General features: G+C 40.2%; 1 protein-coding gene across 1 annotated transcript; it reads right to left on the reverse strand.

The window, feature by feature from the left end:
- Positions 1-8852: 8852 nt before the first annotated feature.
- Positions 8853-12337, reverse strand: LOC145480742 (uncharacterized). Its single transcript, XM_081459062.1, has one exon. It carries the CDS (start codon positions 11655-11657, stop codon positions 10116-10118), a length of 1542 nt encoding a protein of 513 aa, XP_081315188.1. The 5' UTR covers positions 11658-12337; the 3' UTR covers positions 8853-10115.
- Between the last annotated feature and the right edge of the window lie 428 nt (positions 12338-12765).

Below are 12765 nucleotides of genomic sequence, written 5' to 3' on the forward strand. Positions count from 1 at the left end.
CAACTTTTTTTTGAAAACGTTTGGTTCTTGCCATTGACCGAAATGTCGTATATACGCATTACGAAATAGGAAAGACAATATTCGACAATTTCAGGGTGATCCCTAAGATAACGAACTCAGTGGTAACTCTTCAGGTACATCCCATGCTCATATATCTGCATATACTTATATCTGCATGACAGTGACCAACTCGAAAGCTCATTGGTTACTTTGGTCGCTCTACACAATTAAATATTGTTTCTTCTAGTTAATTTCTATCTGTAGTTATTTTTCCTATATCATTGTAAACCATCTTACGTTAAGTTGTTTTTCTGTAAATAGTGTGCAATAATAAGAAAAAAAACTGCTCAAAACGGTGTTTTTCATTACCGGTTCGTCATATTCTATTAAATCAATATTAATTCTGGTAATTTGGTTCATCAACAATACATTTACCCCAGTTAATGATTTTCTTTGTATCATTCTTGCACAGAAACCGTTAAATGGTTACAAAAAGCATTAATATGCACTTATCTGAAGTTGATGTTTCCAAGAGCCAACTAGGTTGCTCCAGAGTGCGTTTTCCCAACACTAGTACGTTTCCAACCTGTAGAAAAAATTGAAATATCAATAAATAAGACTATTTTACCTCACTCAGTCAACTGAAAAATTTGCAGTCGCGTTAACAATTTAATAAGTTTTCAGAACACAGTAGTCATTTGCTGTGGTTTTGCAATTGTTTAAGAAATCTTGGCGAAACGCGTTTTCACCCTCCATCCACCCCGGAGGCCCGTCCGACAGATAACTAAAAATCCAGCAGCAAAGCAAAACCAGCGATGAAGATGAATCAATTTGGAAATCTAGTACATGCCTCAGAGAAATTCGGAACTTAGGGGAGGTGGTTGAGGGGAAAGTTACTCGGGTGTGTAAGTGATGACGGAGAGGAGAAATAGTAAATTATTGCAACCAATTAAGTCCAAAAGGGCTAGCACCAGACCCAAAAGAAGTCACACGGCCCAGAACATAATCCCTAAGAAGTTAATTTTTTTCTTCACATACAATTAAAAATTCAAGTGTTCAAGACCATTTTCGAGATCTGTCACAAGCCGTTGCATTTCCTACTTGCAGTAAGGTATACGCTTTTTATTAACTTTCTGAAAACGTTTTCAAGAAAATTTTGCACCCCAAACTGAAACAAGATATCACAAAATTTCTAACCCAAAGGTCTCTAGCCTTCGTAAAATTCGAACCCTTGAAAGGACCTCACACTTTCCAGCCCCTATTACAGTTTAACCTCGGTACCTCGAACTCCTCGCTATTTCGATCTCACTGAAATCACTTTCCCTTGAATATAGTTTAATTTTCCTTCATTTACTATCGGAAATCTAGAAACCTCCCTATATCTGAATATCCCTAGGGTTCTTAACTGGGCTTATTAAGAAGACCCCGTGCCAAGGAAGAAAGAAAGATAGACCAGATTTGAAAAAAAAAAAAGCCTCAATTTAAAGTAAATCTAGCGACAACTGTGATTCACTTATCTGCGCCGATTCAGTTGAATTGTTTCCAACGTGAACAAGCCTAGTAGGATATAACAAACAGCGTCTTCACAGGAGTCCATTACTCAGTTGTCGTGCCACTCTTCATTTGAATTGATGATGAACGCGTTGGTCGTGAAAGCAGTGCCAAAGCTGAACATAACACTCCAATACAATTTCTTTTGATTCACCTTTGCTGCCTCTGTTCGACTTGTAGAAACAACAACAAAACCATGTTTCAGGATCAAGCGTTATATAAACGCGACTAGACCTCAACTAACTTTGGGAAAGATTTCCGTATAACTCCATACATTTATTATGCATGCAGAATTATTAATTATGTATGCGCTCTATTGTTTTTGAAGACAATAGGAATTCCCGAAGGCATTGAATATATACATTGATAATTACTACTTACTGTATGAATAAAAGAGGATTTCATTGCGCGCTTTTGCGCGTTGTCTTTTCGCTGATTCTCTTCTTCCTCTAGCTCCATTCTTCTCTCTTCTTCTTCTCCATATTATCCAGGTTCCTTGCGCATTTTTTTCCCTTTTTTTACCTTGTACCCCTGCAGGTCACGAACCACTTACCTTTCGCATACCCCTCGCTTACCAGTCTCTCTTCCACACCACTTCACTACGAGGTTCAGTTGAGAAGTTGCACTCGAAAAATCATTTTTATTTTACTTCACTCGTTCACATTGCCAAAAATTTACATTACAATTGAATTATTCCTCTGTTTAAAGCATGTTTCACGCTGCACGAAAACACGCATCCCATGTTCTTATCACTAGCTCCCTGGTGAATATAAAGGAAGATGATTTATTTCTTTCTCCCTGTTGCCTCTAATTACGTTTTCGTTTTAAGATACATTTACAGTTTACTGTTTTTATAGTAGGAATGTCTACTCTAAACTTTTTCAAATTGTGTAAAATTTTGGCGGATCACGATCAGTGCATACAGTGGTGCAAGGAACACAACCTGCTCGCGTCGTCAATTATGTGTCCACGGGAAAATTGTAGCAATACATTGACGTGGACGCGACGAGCTTCATCGCGAGATGGGTTCGAATGGCGGTGTTCGAGAAGAAAATGCAATGGCATAACATCAATGCGCCAGAACTCATGGTTTTCTGGAAGCAGGCTGTCCATTGAAAAAGTATTAGCCCTAACGTACGCTTGGGCGCACAAATTTACTATTACTCAAGCAGTGCACGAGACCTCACTAGATGACGAAACCACGTCAACAGAAACGGTGATAGATTGGTATAACTATTGCCGAGAGGTTTGTGCCGACAGAATCATGAATCATCATGCGGGGCAAATAGGCGGACCAGGTAAGACTATGGAGATTGACGAGTCCAAGTTTGGCAAAACGAAGTACAACCGCGGTCGCTACATCGAAGGACAGTGGGTCTTTGGCGGCATCTGCCGCGAGACCAAGGCCTGCTTTCTTGTTCCGGTAGCGCAAAGGGATAAAGACACACTCTTGCCCATCATACGCGCCCACATATTGTCGGGGATACGCGTGATGAGCGACATGTGGAAAGCTTACGATTGCCTAAAAGACGAGGGCTATAGTCATCTCACAGTTAACCATAGCCTAAACTTCGTAGACCCAGACACAGGTGCGCACACCCAGCGCATTGAAAATACATGGTGGGGAGTCAAACGAAGTATGCCTCGTACAGGAACATTCAAAGATCTCTTCGAAAGCTACCTACAGGAATGGATGTGGCGTAAGCACTATGGAGATGATCCTTTTGGAAACATTATCAAGCATATCGCCGACTTATACGAAGTGCGCAAAGATGCGTAAATTGTTCCTCGTACCACTGTATGCACTGTTCGTGATCTGATCGCCACTTCATGGAGGAAAGAAACAAAATACACAGCTTCATCGCATGGGTCTGAATTTGAGGAAGGAAATCAAGGGGAAAAAAACGCGGAGAAACGCGACAGGTAAGCTAGAATTTTATTTCCCTTTGTTTACTTTTACAAAATTAGTGTAATAGTCGCTAACCCGCGCAACAGATTATAGCTAACCGCAAGCAGTCGGTTTTGCTTAGGTCTAAAACAGTATTTTTAAGCTTTTTTAAACTAGCGAACAGGTCTAAATCGCTATTATTTTATGCAGTTTTTAGCCTGCGCTCAGTTTGAAAATACGGTAAATGCGCCCAAAATTATGATATTTCGTTTCGGTTTTCCGTAATTTAGACCTAAAACTCGAAAAATTATTATTATTGTAGTCTCCAAGAAATCGTTCCGTTTTTGCGTATTTTAGATAGAAAATTCGAAAAAAAAAGTCTAAAAGTATGCGAAAATGGCAAAATTTATAGTTATTCAAATTAAATAAGTCTCAAAGGAGCGCTATTGTTTACGCTATTGTTTAGTTCAACAAAGAACTGTATGCATAATAAATGTATGGGGTTATACGGAAATCTTGCCTAACTTTGTTTTCTGAGTAGCGTTGTCCGACCTCTTTCGCCATTAGTAAGAAGTTTCCCTCAACATGTGAAGTAAAACGTTAAAACAATTGCCAGCAATGGCAGGCGTCGAGAGAGTTTTCTGTTTTCATCGTAAGGGAGAAAGTGTAGATAGCCGTGCTTGGAAAGGAATGGCGATTAAAATAGTTACATGTTCATCGTGACCTCAAGACTTTCACAACGTGAAGGCTATTTTGAGCTATTAAAAGGCTGAAACTGAAAAGCTAGGGAGACTATAAGAAAAGTTAATAACTAATTAAACAAGAATTCACATAAGAGAGGAAGAGGAAACATAAACTTGCCTGAAGAAAGTACATCGACGACTTGAAGATGTCTTCGCTCTTGCCTTCCCTGCAATGCAACGGCGACCGACGCTAAAACGGGTGTGTCATTTTACACCCCTTTAATACCGACTTTAAAATTCATTCCAGCAATGAGAAATATGTTTTACACAAAAGGAATGCCCTGCACGTTGCGGTTGTGTGTTTTGAATATATAAACAGTGAGAACAAAAGAAATTTGACAGAAAGCTCGCACCTGAAAAGAATTTTATAAGGGATTGTTGCCAACAAGGAATTGATTAAATTTAAAGCTGTATTATTATGCATGGCATCGAGAAGCGAATTGTTCGAAGGCTGGATAATGCTATCCACTGGATAAATCGCTATTTTAGATGAAAGTCGGATATAAAATTTAGAAAACAAAACAGACAAAAACCCACTAAATGCAAATCAATCAATCTCTCGATTTTTTTCATGTAAGCCCGCTTGTTGCGCATGCCCGCGGCGACAACACAAACGGGTCCCATTTTCTACCTCCTTAACAGTCGTCTGATTTGGGCTGCAATCAAAATCTGCATATTATGAACAGGTCTACAACGTAGGTAAAAAAAATCTCACCATAAGTGAACACTCGTGGTTCCTCGAAATTGCATATGGGAACGAGACAGGCGAGTTAACGAGTTAACGCGTTAGGCAAGCATAACGAGTAGAATGTTGAAGATTGTTTAGGGGAGTGATGAGACCGGACAAGCGTATATATAGATCAGGCCTGGCTTGTCCGAAAGGTGAATAACGCTATACACCTGTAGATAAATCACTATCCAGCGGACAGCGTTGTTTCGTTGTGTTAACACTTATCCACTGAACAGTCGAAAATAATTGAATATGGCTTTTGAACTGGCGCGCAGAAAAAAAAAATGGTGGCAATAAAGACAATAGAGTGTTTACGCCTCGGAACTATCGGTCTAATAGTTCCCCCTTGAGAATTTGACTACTCCTTTTTTTCGTTTTTCCTTTTGGAGCCGAAACTAATTGGCACGTTAGTTGAGAAATGAAAAGTAAGTTGGACAAAGCGCTGAAGTAAAGAAGATCAACATTTTGGGCTTGGCCTGGATAGTGTTAGCTGGTCGTAAGGAAGACTTGTCAAGCCTTGCAAATTGTTACTAGGATGAAAGTCGTTTTTTAATTCCTGTGTAGGTTGTTCCATTTTAGATTTTTCATTGTTGCTGCTGCTTTTTTTTTGCGCCTCCTAGTTTATGTTTTTAAGGTCAGCTGCAAATACGCATGACCAATGCTTCAAGCAATGACCAGCAACGATCGTTTTCTTTTTCGAGGAGTAGGCTCTTGGATAACTAATGCCGGATATCCCTTGTGAGTTAGAATCTTCATTGGTTGCTTCTCTGTGAGTCGTGAGCTTAATTTTGAGGCCAAGAACCAAATCCTAACCTTGCGACCCTTCAGGAAGCATCTTCCACTGAATTGCCATAAAGTTTTTTTTATCACTTTATTAAGAGAGTTTACCAACACGATATGTGCTCTATGCCTTAAAAGTGTCTGTATATCTGCAGCTCTGTAGGTCTGTGGTCTGCATTTGTCACAACCCGTATATCCAGCTAGCCATGAGGAAGCGGTTGATGTGACAAGTAAACAGATGCAAGTGTAGTCCTTGAATATGTGATACACTAAGAATTAACGTCAATTCACCTCTGCATTACTTAGTAGCATGTGTTTTACTTCGCAGGACCCATGTTGATAGCAGTTTTTATAAATGGTCATCCTGCATAAATATATTTATTATAATCATTATTATTATTAATATTATTTTTGTCATCATCATCATCCTCATCATCATCATCAATATTATTATATTACTTTTAAACGTTGGCTACCCGTGTAGCTTTAAACCACTTTTAGCCCTTGTACTTGTATCTCTTGACTTGCATGTTGTATTTTATTTTTTGCTTAACTTCAAATGGTATATAAAGGGAGCTATGGGAGAAAATAAAAGTTTAATTAATTACCGTGTGGTGTCAGTATTTTTACTTTAGCGTTTGACTTTCTTCTTCTTTTGCCAGCATCTCCCAAGGCCAGGCGGGACTGATCCAATTTTGACGCTTCCTCGTCAAGACCGTCAAAGATCTAGCTGTGATCGATTGCCATGCATAAAGACTGCAAAAGTACAAAAATTCGAACGCGAAGGTGCCTCCCACAATAATCCACACGGAATACAATTCTGTCAAGAAAGCCTCAGGGCTTACTTTCGGATTTTGTGTTAGCTGGTAACATTTTCAAGTTGTTTTAAAGTCAGAAGCTCTGGGCTTTTGATAAAGTACTTCGAATTCTTGATGATGTTGTTGGTGGTGTGCACGTTTTGAAACTTATGTAGTTTGCAGCGCCAAAACAAGCTAATAATACGTTCATTTTGACATCGGAATGATCGCAGACAATCACGCATTCCGAAGCTGGGTGGAGAGTTTCGCGCACTCCACTTGATGCTTGTTTTACTTTCGCGTCCAGAGGAAAGGCTGAGTCGAGAAGTCGACCAGGTATTCAATGCCGCGCAAGTTGGAAACCTACCCTATTGGTCACAGCAAGCAGGTATCATGAGTACCATGAGACAATCCACTGCTTCTGGCTCATATAACGCCCCCCCCCCCGCCGGGGGGTATTCAAGCTGGGTTGCAGGTTGTCATTCTATTTTCTTCAGTCGAAATTATAATCAAAAAGAAATAAATAATTGATCTGTTTTTTTTTCTAGAACTAGCTATACTTCTCAATAATTTCGAGGTATATAGATAGATAGAAACTTTATTAATGTGTCAATGCCTAGTAGACTAGGAAAATCCGACACTAATTTGGGGACACAAATATATAGAGGAAAAAAGAAACAATTTAAAGAAGGAAGGATAAACTATGGACACAATATCACTTGTGCCGACCATGAATATCAGATAAACCAGCACTATTTCCTGTTTAGCTTTCTGAGCTTAAGAAGATCATTTTCCTATACTGTCCAAAAACGATAAAAGTTAACGAAAAACATTACTATTGGATATTGGTTTTTTTGTCTATGTTTTGCCTTGAGAATCACAAGGCCAGAAGTAGTTTGTATGTCGATGTTGAGGTTTTCATGAAAAGAAAAATTACAGATTCTGCTGAATTTATGCTAAAATTTATTCGCCGTTGTAATTAAGTAACTGTAATTATTTTATTTTTTAAGGCAGGACAATTTATCAAAAGACAGGAACAAGTTGCTATGCTGTGATGTTCTCTACGATGGATGGAGCCCGTGTAACGCTATGGCCTCAAGAAACAAAGTACTTGGCTAATATCCATGTAGCCATCTTGACCTCACTTTTGATCAGTATAAGCTATATTTTTGGCTATATAAACTGTAAGACAATGGGGAGTATGCATTGCTGTATTTGGTGTTATGTATGACCTTGTTTTGAATGACAATGTACCTAACGATACTTTCTGGAATGTAACTCCATGCCATGTGTATGGTTATGTAGGTATTTGAAGGACTAAGTGTTACAATCAGGAACAAGTAGGGCTGTAGGGCTATATCAGGTCAATGGCATGAAAATGTATTGCCTTGTAGCCAGGCCTATGCATGGCCATGTGTTCAAGAGGCTGTAAGGTCTCAGAATGTGTAATATTTGTGATTTTTGAGTGGGCTTAAGACATTTATTCCAGACTCAGGTGAACCGAAGCTTTGCTTTGTGTGTTCGAATCCTACGAACCGTGTCTAAACGTGTTGTGGGACTGGGCACGAGGCCAGGAAGTCGCTCTGAATTATTCATTTCGGTGGCCTCCGGGGAAATCGAACAGTATCCAACATCTTCCGAAACCCGACTTATTCATCTGATCTGAGTAGAGTTGAAGAAAATGTCTTCTGAACTTAACTGATACGTCCTTGTGACAAATCAAGCACTATCGAACAAGGCAATCTTCGGAAATCCGACTTTGTCGAGCACTATCGAAGCGCTATCAAGCACTATCGAACAAGATAATCTTCGGAAATCCGACTTTGTCAGCTTTGTGACAAGACGAGCACTATCACACAATAAAATCTTCGGAAATCCGACTTTGCCAGAAAACGAGCACTATTCAACAAAACAATCTTCGGAAATCCGACGACTTTGCGCCAAAACGAGCGCTCTCGAACAACGCAATCTCCGGAAATCCTATTAATTTGTCAGATCTGGGTACTGACATGAAGAAGAATAATCTATGGAAATTCTGACAAATGCGTTAAATCGAGCACTGTCAAACAAGACAACTTTTCACAACTTTATTAGTTTTCAACGTTAAACTAGTCAACTGTTACATATAAATGTAGTCAATAACATGCATTACAAAATATCTTTTGGATGCTTTCTTGAAATAGCATCTTTCCGCTCATTACAGTACTTGGCTAAGCACAAGTACGTTAACATAGATACATACCAGTGGCGGATCCAGACCTTGAGCTTAGAGGGGAGTGATGGTTTTGTTTTGCTTGCCCTGCTGGCTTTTCTTCCTTCTGTGATTTTTACCCAAGGCCTGGGGGTGGGGGTGGGGGGGGGGAGGGGCTTACTGATACATGCTCTATTTGATGAGTAGATCTAACTATGGCAACGAATAAAGCTGATGTGGACCTATTATAATTAACTGATGAGTAAAAGAATAATAACAATAACAACAGCAGATATCAAAATGTTGCTCATCATCATACAACATATCATTACAATTATTGAAATCACTTTAAAGTTAACAATTAATTCATGTTGAAAGAAAAACACTAGTCTGAAATAATCCCACGGTTTATTTATCCCTAACTTTTTTTTTTGCCAAGGGTAAGCACTGTCAATATATCTAGATTATGCCTGGTTATAGGCTAGAAACTTAAGTTTATGGAAGCAATCATGATGTCATTCGTTACAAAGACTACAAAGCCTGCTATAGTATGGCCAGCGCCAGACCTAAAAATCACCAGAGTACCCATTAATTTCATTTTACTCCATCGCGTGGAGCCTTTCTCGAAGACAAACAAGCATAATTAACAGAAATGCAACGACATAAGGAAGATTCTTGCGTTTATCAAATACCATGAATATAACTGTACACAAGGAGTACTATGGCAAGAGAGGGATAGGACAAGATGTGCTTGAGAAAGAGAGAACAATAAGAGAAAAATTTAATCTCCTCTCCCTTCCCCTCTCAGAATCCTTCCTCTCTTCTCTCCAGCTGCCTATTTTTTCTTCAACTGGCTTACTCTTTGAGAGTAAATGTCATAACATGATTTGTCATGTAATTGTCTAATATACAGAGTTACTGTTGCCCTGATGCAAACCTCATTTTCAGTGGTGGATCCAGACTTTGAGCTAAGGTGGGGGCCCAGTTTGTTTTACTTGCCCTGCCGGCTTTTCTTCTTTCAGTCATTTCTTCTTTTTTCACCCAGAATAAGGGGGGAGGGGGGGACCGGCCCCCCCTGGCCCCTCCCCTAGATCCAGCACTGATTTTAATAAGGTTTTCTGAGGAATAGATGAACACCAAAACAGTGCTAATAAACCGAATTAAAATAAACTGGGATGCCTACAACTGAGGAAGATTACTGCAGATTAAAAACGTCAAATTTGAAAAAAACAAGTGGAGTTTTGCTCAAGATGAGCCTTGTCAGACGACGTGTCTGAGAATCGAGTGAGCCCGCGCTTATGGAGGGAAATGTTGCTACGAAATAAAAATGACAGGGATAAAAAATCGGCAAGTCGTCGGTTGGTCCAACGAGGATTTGCAAAAAAAGAAACTTTTGTCACTTATTGATACTGTTGTACTTCACTATTTAGTTTGACTAGTCCCAGGGTATCTCGACATGAATGTGCTTGAACATTAAATTCGCAATCACTACGACGAAAGGGCCAAAAAGGGTCAACACCAGGGTCCAAAGAAAACTCACTTCTTTCCCAAGGACTCGGATACCGGAGGTACACGTATCTCGGAAGTAGTTTTTAAAATCTTCCTTGTCTTGCCTCGTGTTGAAGATGATCCTCCCGTTGGCGACGTTATCCCCATAATCGCTGTCTTCCACAGTCTCTACAACGCTTTTCAGGCAGCTTTTGAGTATGGTCATCTGGTACAGTGGGAGGGCGTAGAGGACCACGTTTTGGGTGATGTCTAGAAGGGCCGTGACTACGATTTCTTGGGTCTTCAGCTTGTACTGGTCAATAACAACCTTGCCATAAGGAATTCTGTGTGGGAATCCGTTAGTCGAATCTGGTCCCCCGGAAGAATTAGTACCCGTGAGGATTACCACCATAAGATACGGGAATGAATGTTTTCCGGCCAAGGGATGGGGGAAAGCCTTGATATTTCCTGGTGTAAGAGCCAGAGTCTGCAAGTTGACGATACTAGTAGCACTGGCCGGTAGGAAGTGAATAACTGTATGGTTGGAAGTTATTACTGTTTCAAATTTCTCGACGACGGAGAAGATTTCGAGTGCCGAAGCCAACAGAAGCATTGCGATGTACAGTACCAGGAAAAACCGGAAGGCCTTCTCTGTGTCCCTGATTAGCTTTTTAATTTGTATGGCCTTGTTTCTGGCTAGGGCTTCGCTTGGATAATGACGGTCTTCAAGTTCTTTCTTGAACTTTTCCACCCCGCAGCTCAGGAATTGCAGCATATTGAGAAACACGTAGAAAACTGGCAAAGCGAAGGCGCGATTCATTGTGTAAAACGCAGCATCCAAGACAATCTGCGCAGGTGGGAAGGTTTCGTTTAGCTGTGACCCGTTTCTGTCGTGCCTTGGCACTGACATGAAGTCGGGCATCATCATTTGCGTTACGTGCATCCCAAGAGGCAGTATAAAGAGACAAGTGACAGACCCAGCGAAGAACAGCCAACCAGACGAAGCTCGCCCTTTTACGTCGTCTTTTGTAATGCCCAGGTGCTTCAGGTCCTTCAGAAGGCGTTCCAGGTTGTTCATTAAGAAAAAAACAAGGCCTGTATGTTGGTTCACGATCCAAGAAAGTCCGCGCGTCATGTTTTTAATGTCCGTTAGCGGGCAAAGCCAATCCACTTCTTCCAGCGTTCGCAGAGAACTGAAAAGTCCCATCGAGTAGGCGAAGAACGACCACATGATGATAACCACTGTGCCTTGCCAAATCGAGTACGCAATGCGAAAACGCTTTCGTGGAAGCCCCGTCGATTCAATGATATGCGTCACTGGTGCAAACCACTGGCCAGCGAAGAAGAAATACCACTGAAGCAATGGGTTTAACAACGTCATGTACTCGGGTGGTTCCTTGGCTTTTTGCTGTTGCAACAGTTCAACGGCGTCAACTTGAAAATTTTCCGCATCGTCGGCGTTTGCATCAAAGTTTGTGCTGTCTTCCATGTTCAACCTCCTTTCTCCGAAAATGGAATCTGATCAGCCTTCTTTTTTGGGGGGGAACCCCCTTGACTGGCTTCTGGGTCGTAATTGGGTGACTCAGTGTGTGTCACTTTCTCAGAAATTAGAAACTTCTGGAGCTGAACGTACTGGAATTGTAGCTTAAATCTTTTATTATTTTAAATCATCGAAACCACGCCGTACATACAAGGCTCAAAATTTGGGACACCATTTTATTTCAAAGGAATTTCCGTGTTTTTGTAGTTCGATTAATGGCATTTTATACTCACTTGACTGACTGAAGACGTCATTAAGTAAAGTCATGGGATTGTCACGAGATTAGACCGCGGCTGGTGGCGGTTTCGATTCCATGTAATGGAATTTATTATTCATTATTATTCATTATTGTCATTATTATTCTTTATGATTCATTCAGTTTCGTGAATATCAATATCTGCATAGCATATTAAACTGAAGGGAAGTGTCAAAAAGACATTAGTAGTGAGTGATAAATAAATTTGCGTTTTAAACCAAACATTTGCGTGCCCATAATATTCTTTATTCTCGATCACAGATAACAACATTTGAATTGTCTGCCTCAGTTCGGCGAAATCGTCGTCAGATCTAAACATTTCAACAGTTTTGAAGTAAAAAGTGTCATTGCAAACTTATTTACCGTTGAACAAAAGGACTCTTAGACTCCAGTTTCAATACCCAGTAACGGATAGCTGTTTTCAGTTTTCAGCAGAACCGACCGACTGTTTGGATGTCCGGCTTTCTTGGAATAGTTGTTACTTGATGCGGCAAATCCTAATACCATCTAATAAGACGAAGCGATAAGAAATTTTTAAAAAAATTATCGCTGCTATTGACGGTTGGTGAGGAATGTACGCTCAACTGCCCTTTTCGTAGGCTTGGCTGTTCAATGTGTTCTATGCTTGGACAAGCATGTTAACCGTAAAAAAAAAAAAAAAAAAAAAAAAAAATAGCCACGATCGAAAGCAAGTGATCATAGACCATCAGAGTCTCTTGGTAAAGCTGAGCAAAAGCAACGAGTGACAACGAAAACCCTCGTCCAGCTGGATACAACGTAAACAATAAATGTATATTAAAT

The sequence above is a fragment of the Orbicella franksi genome, chromosome 3 (assembly GCF_964199315.1).
Source record: "Orbicella franksi chromosome 3, jaOrbFran1.1, whole genome shotgun sequence".
NCBI classification, from domain to species: Eukaryota; Metazoa; Cnidaria; class Anthozoa; order Scleractinia; family Merulinidae; genus Orbicella; species Orbicella franksi.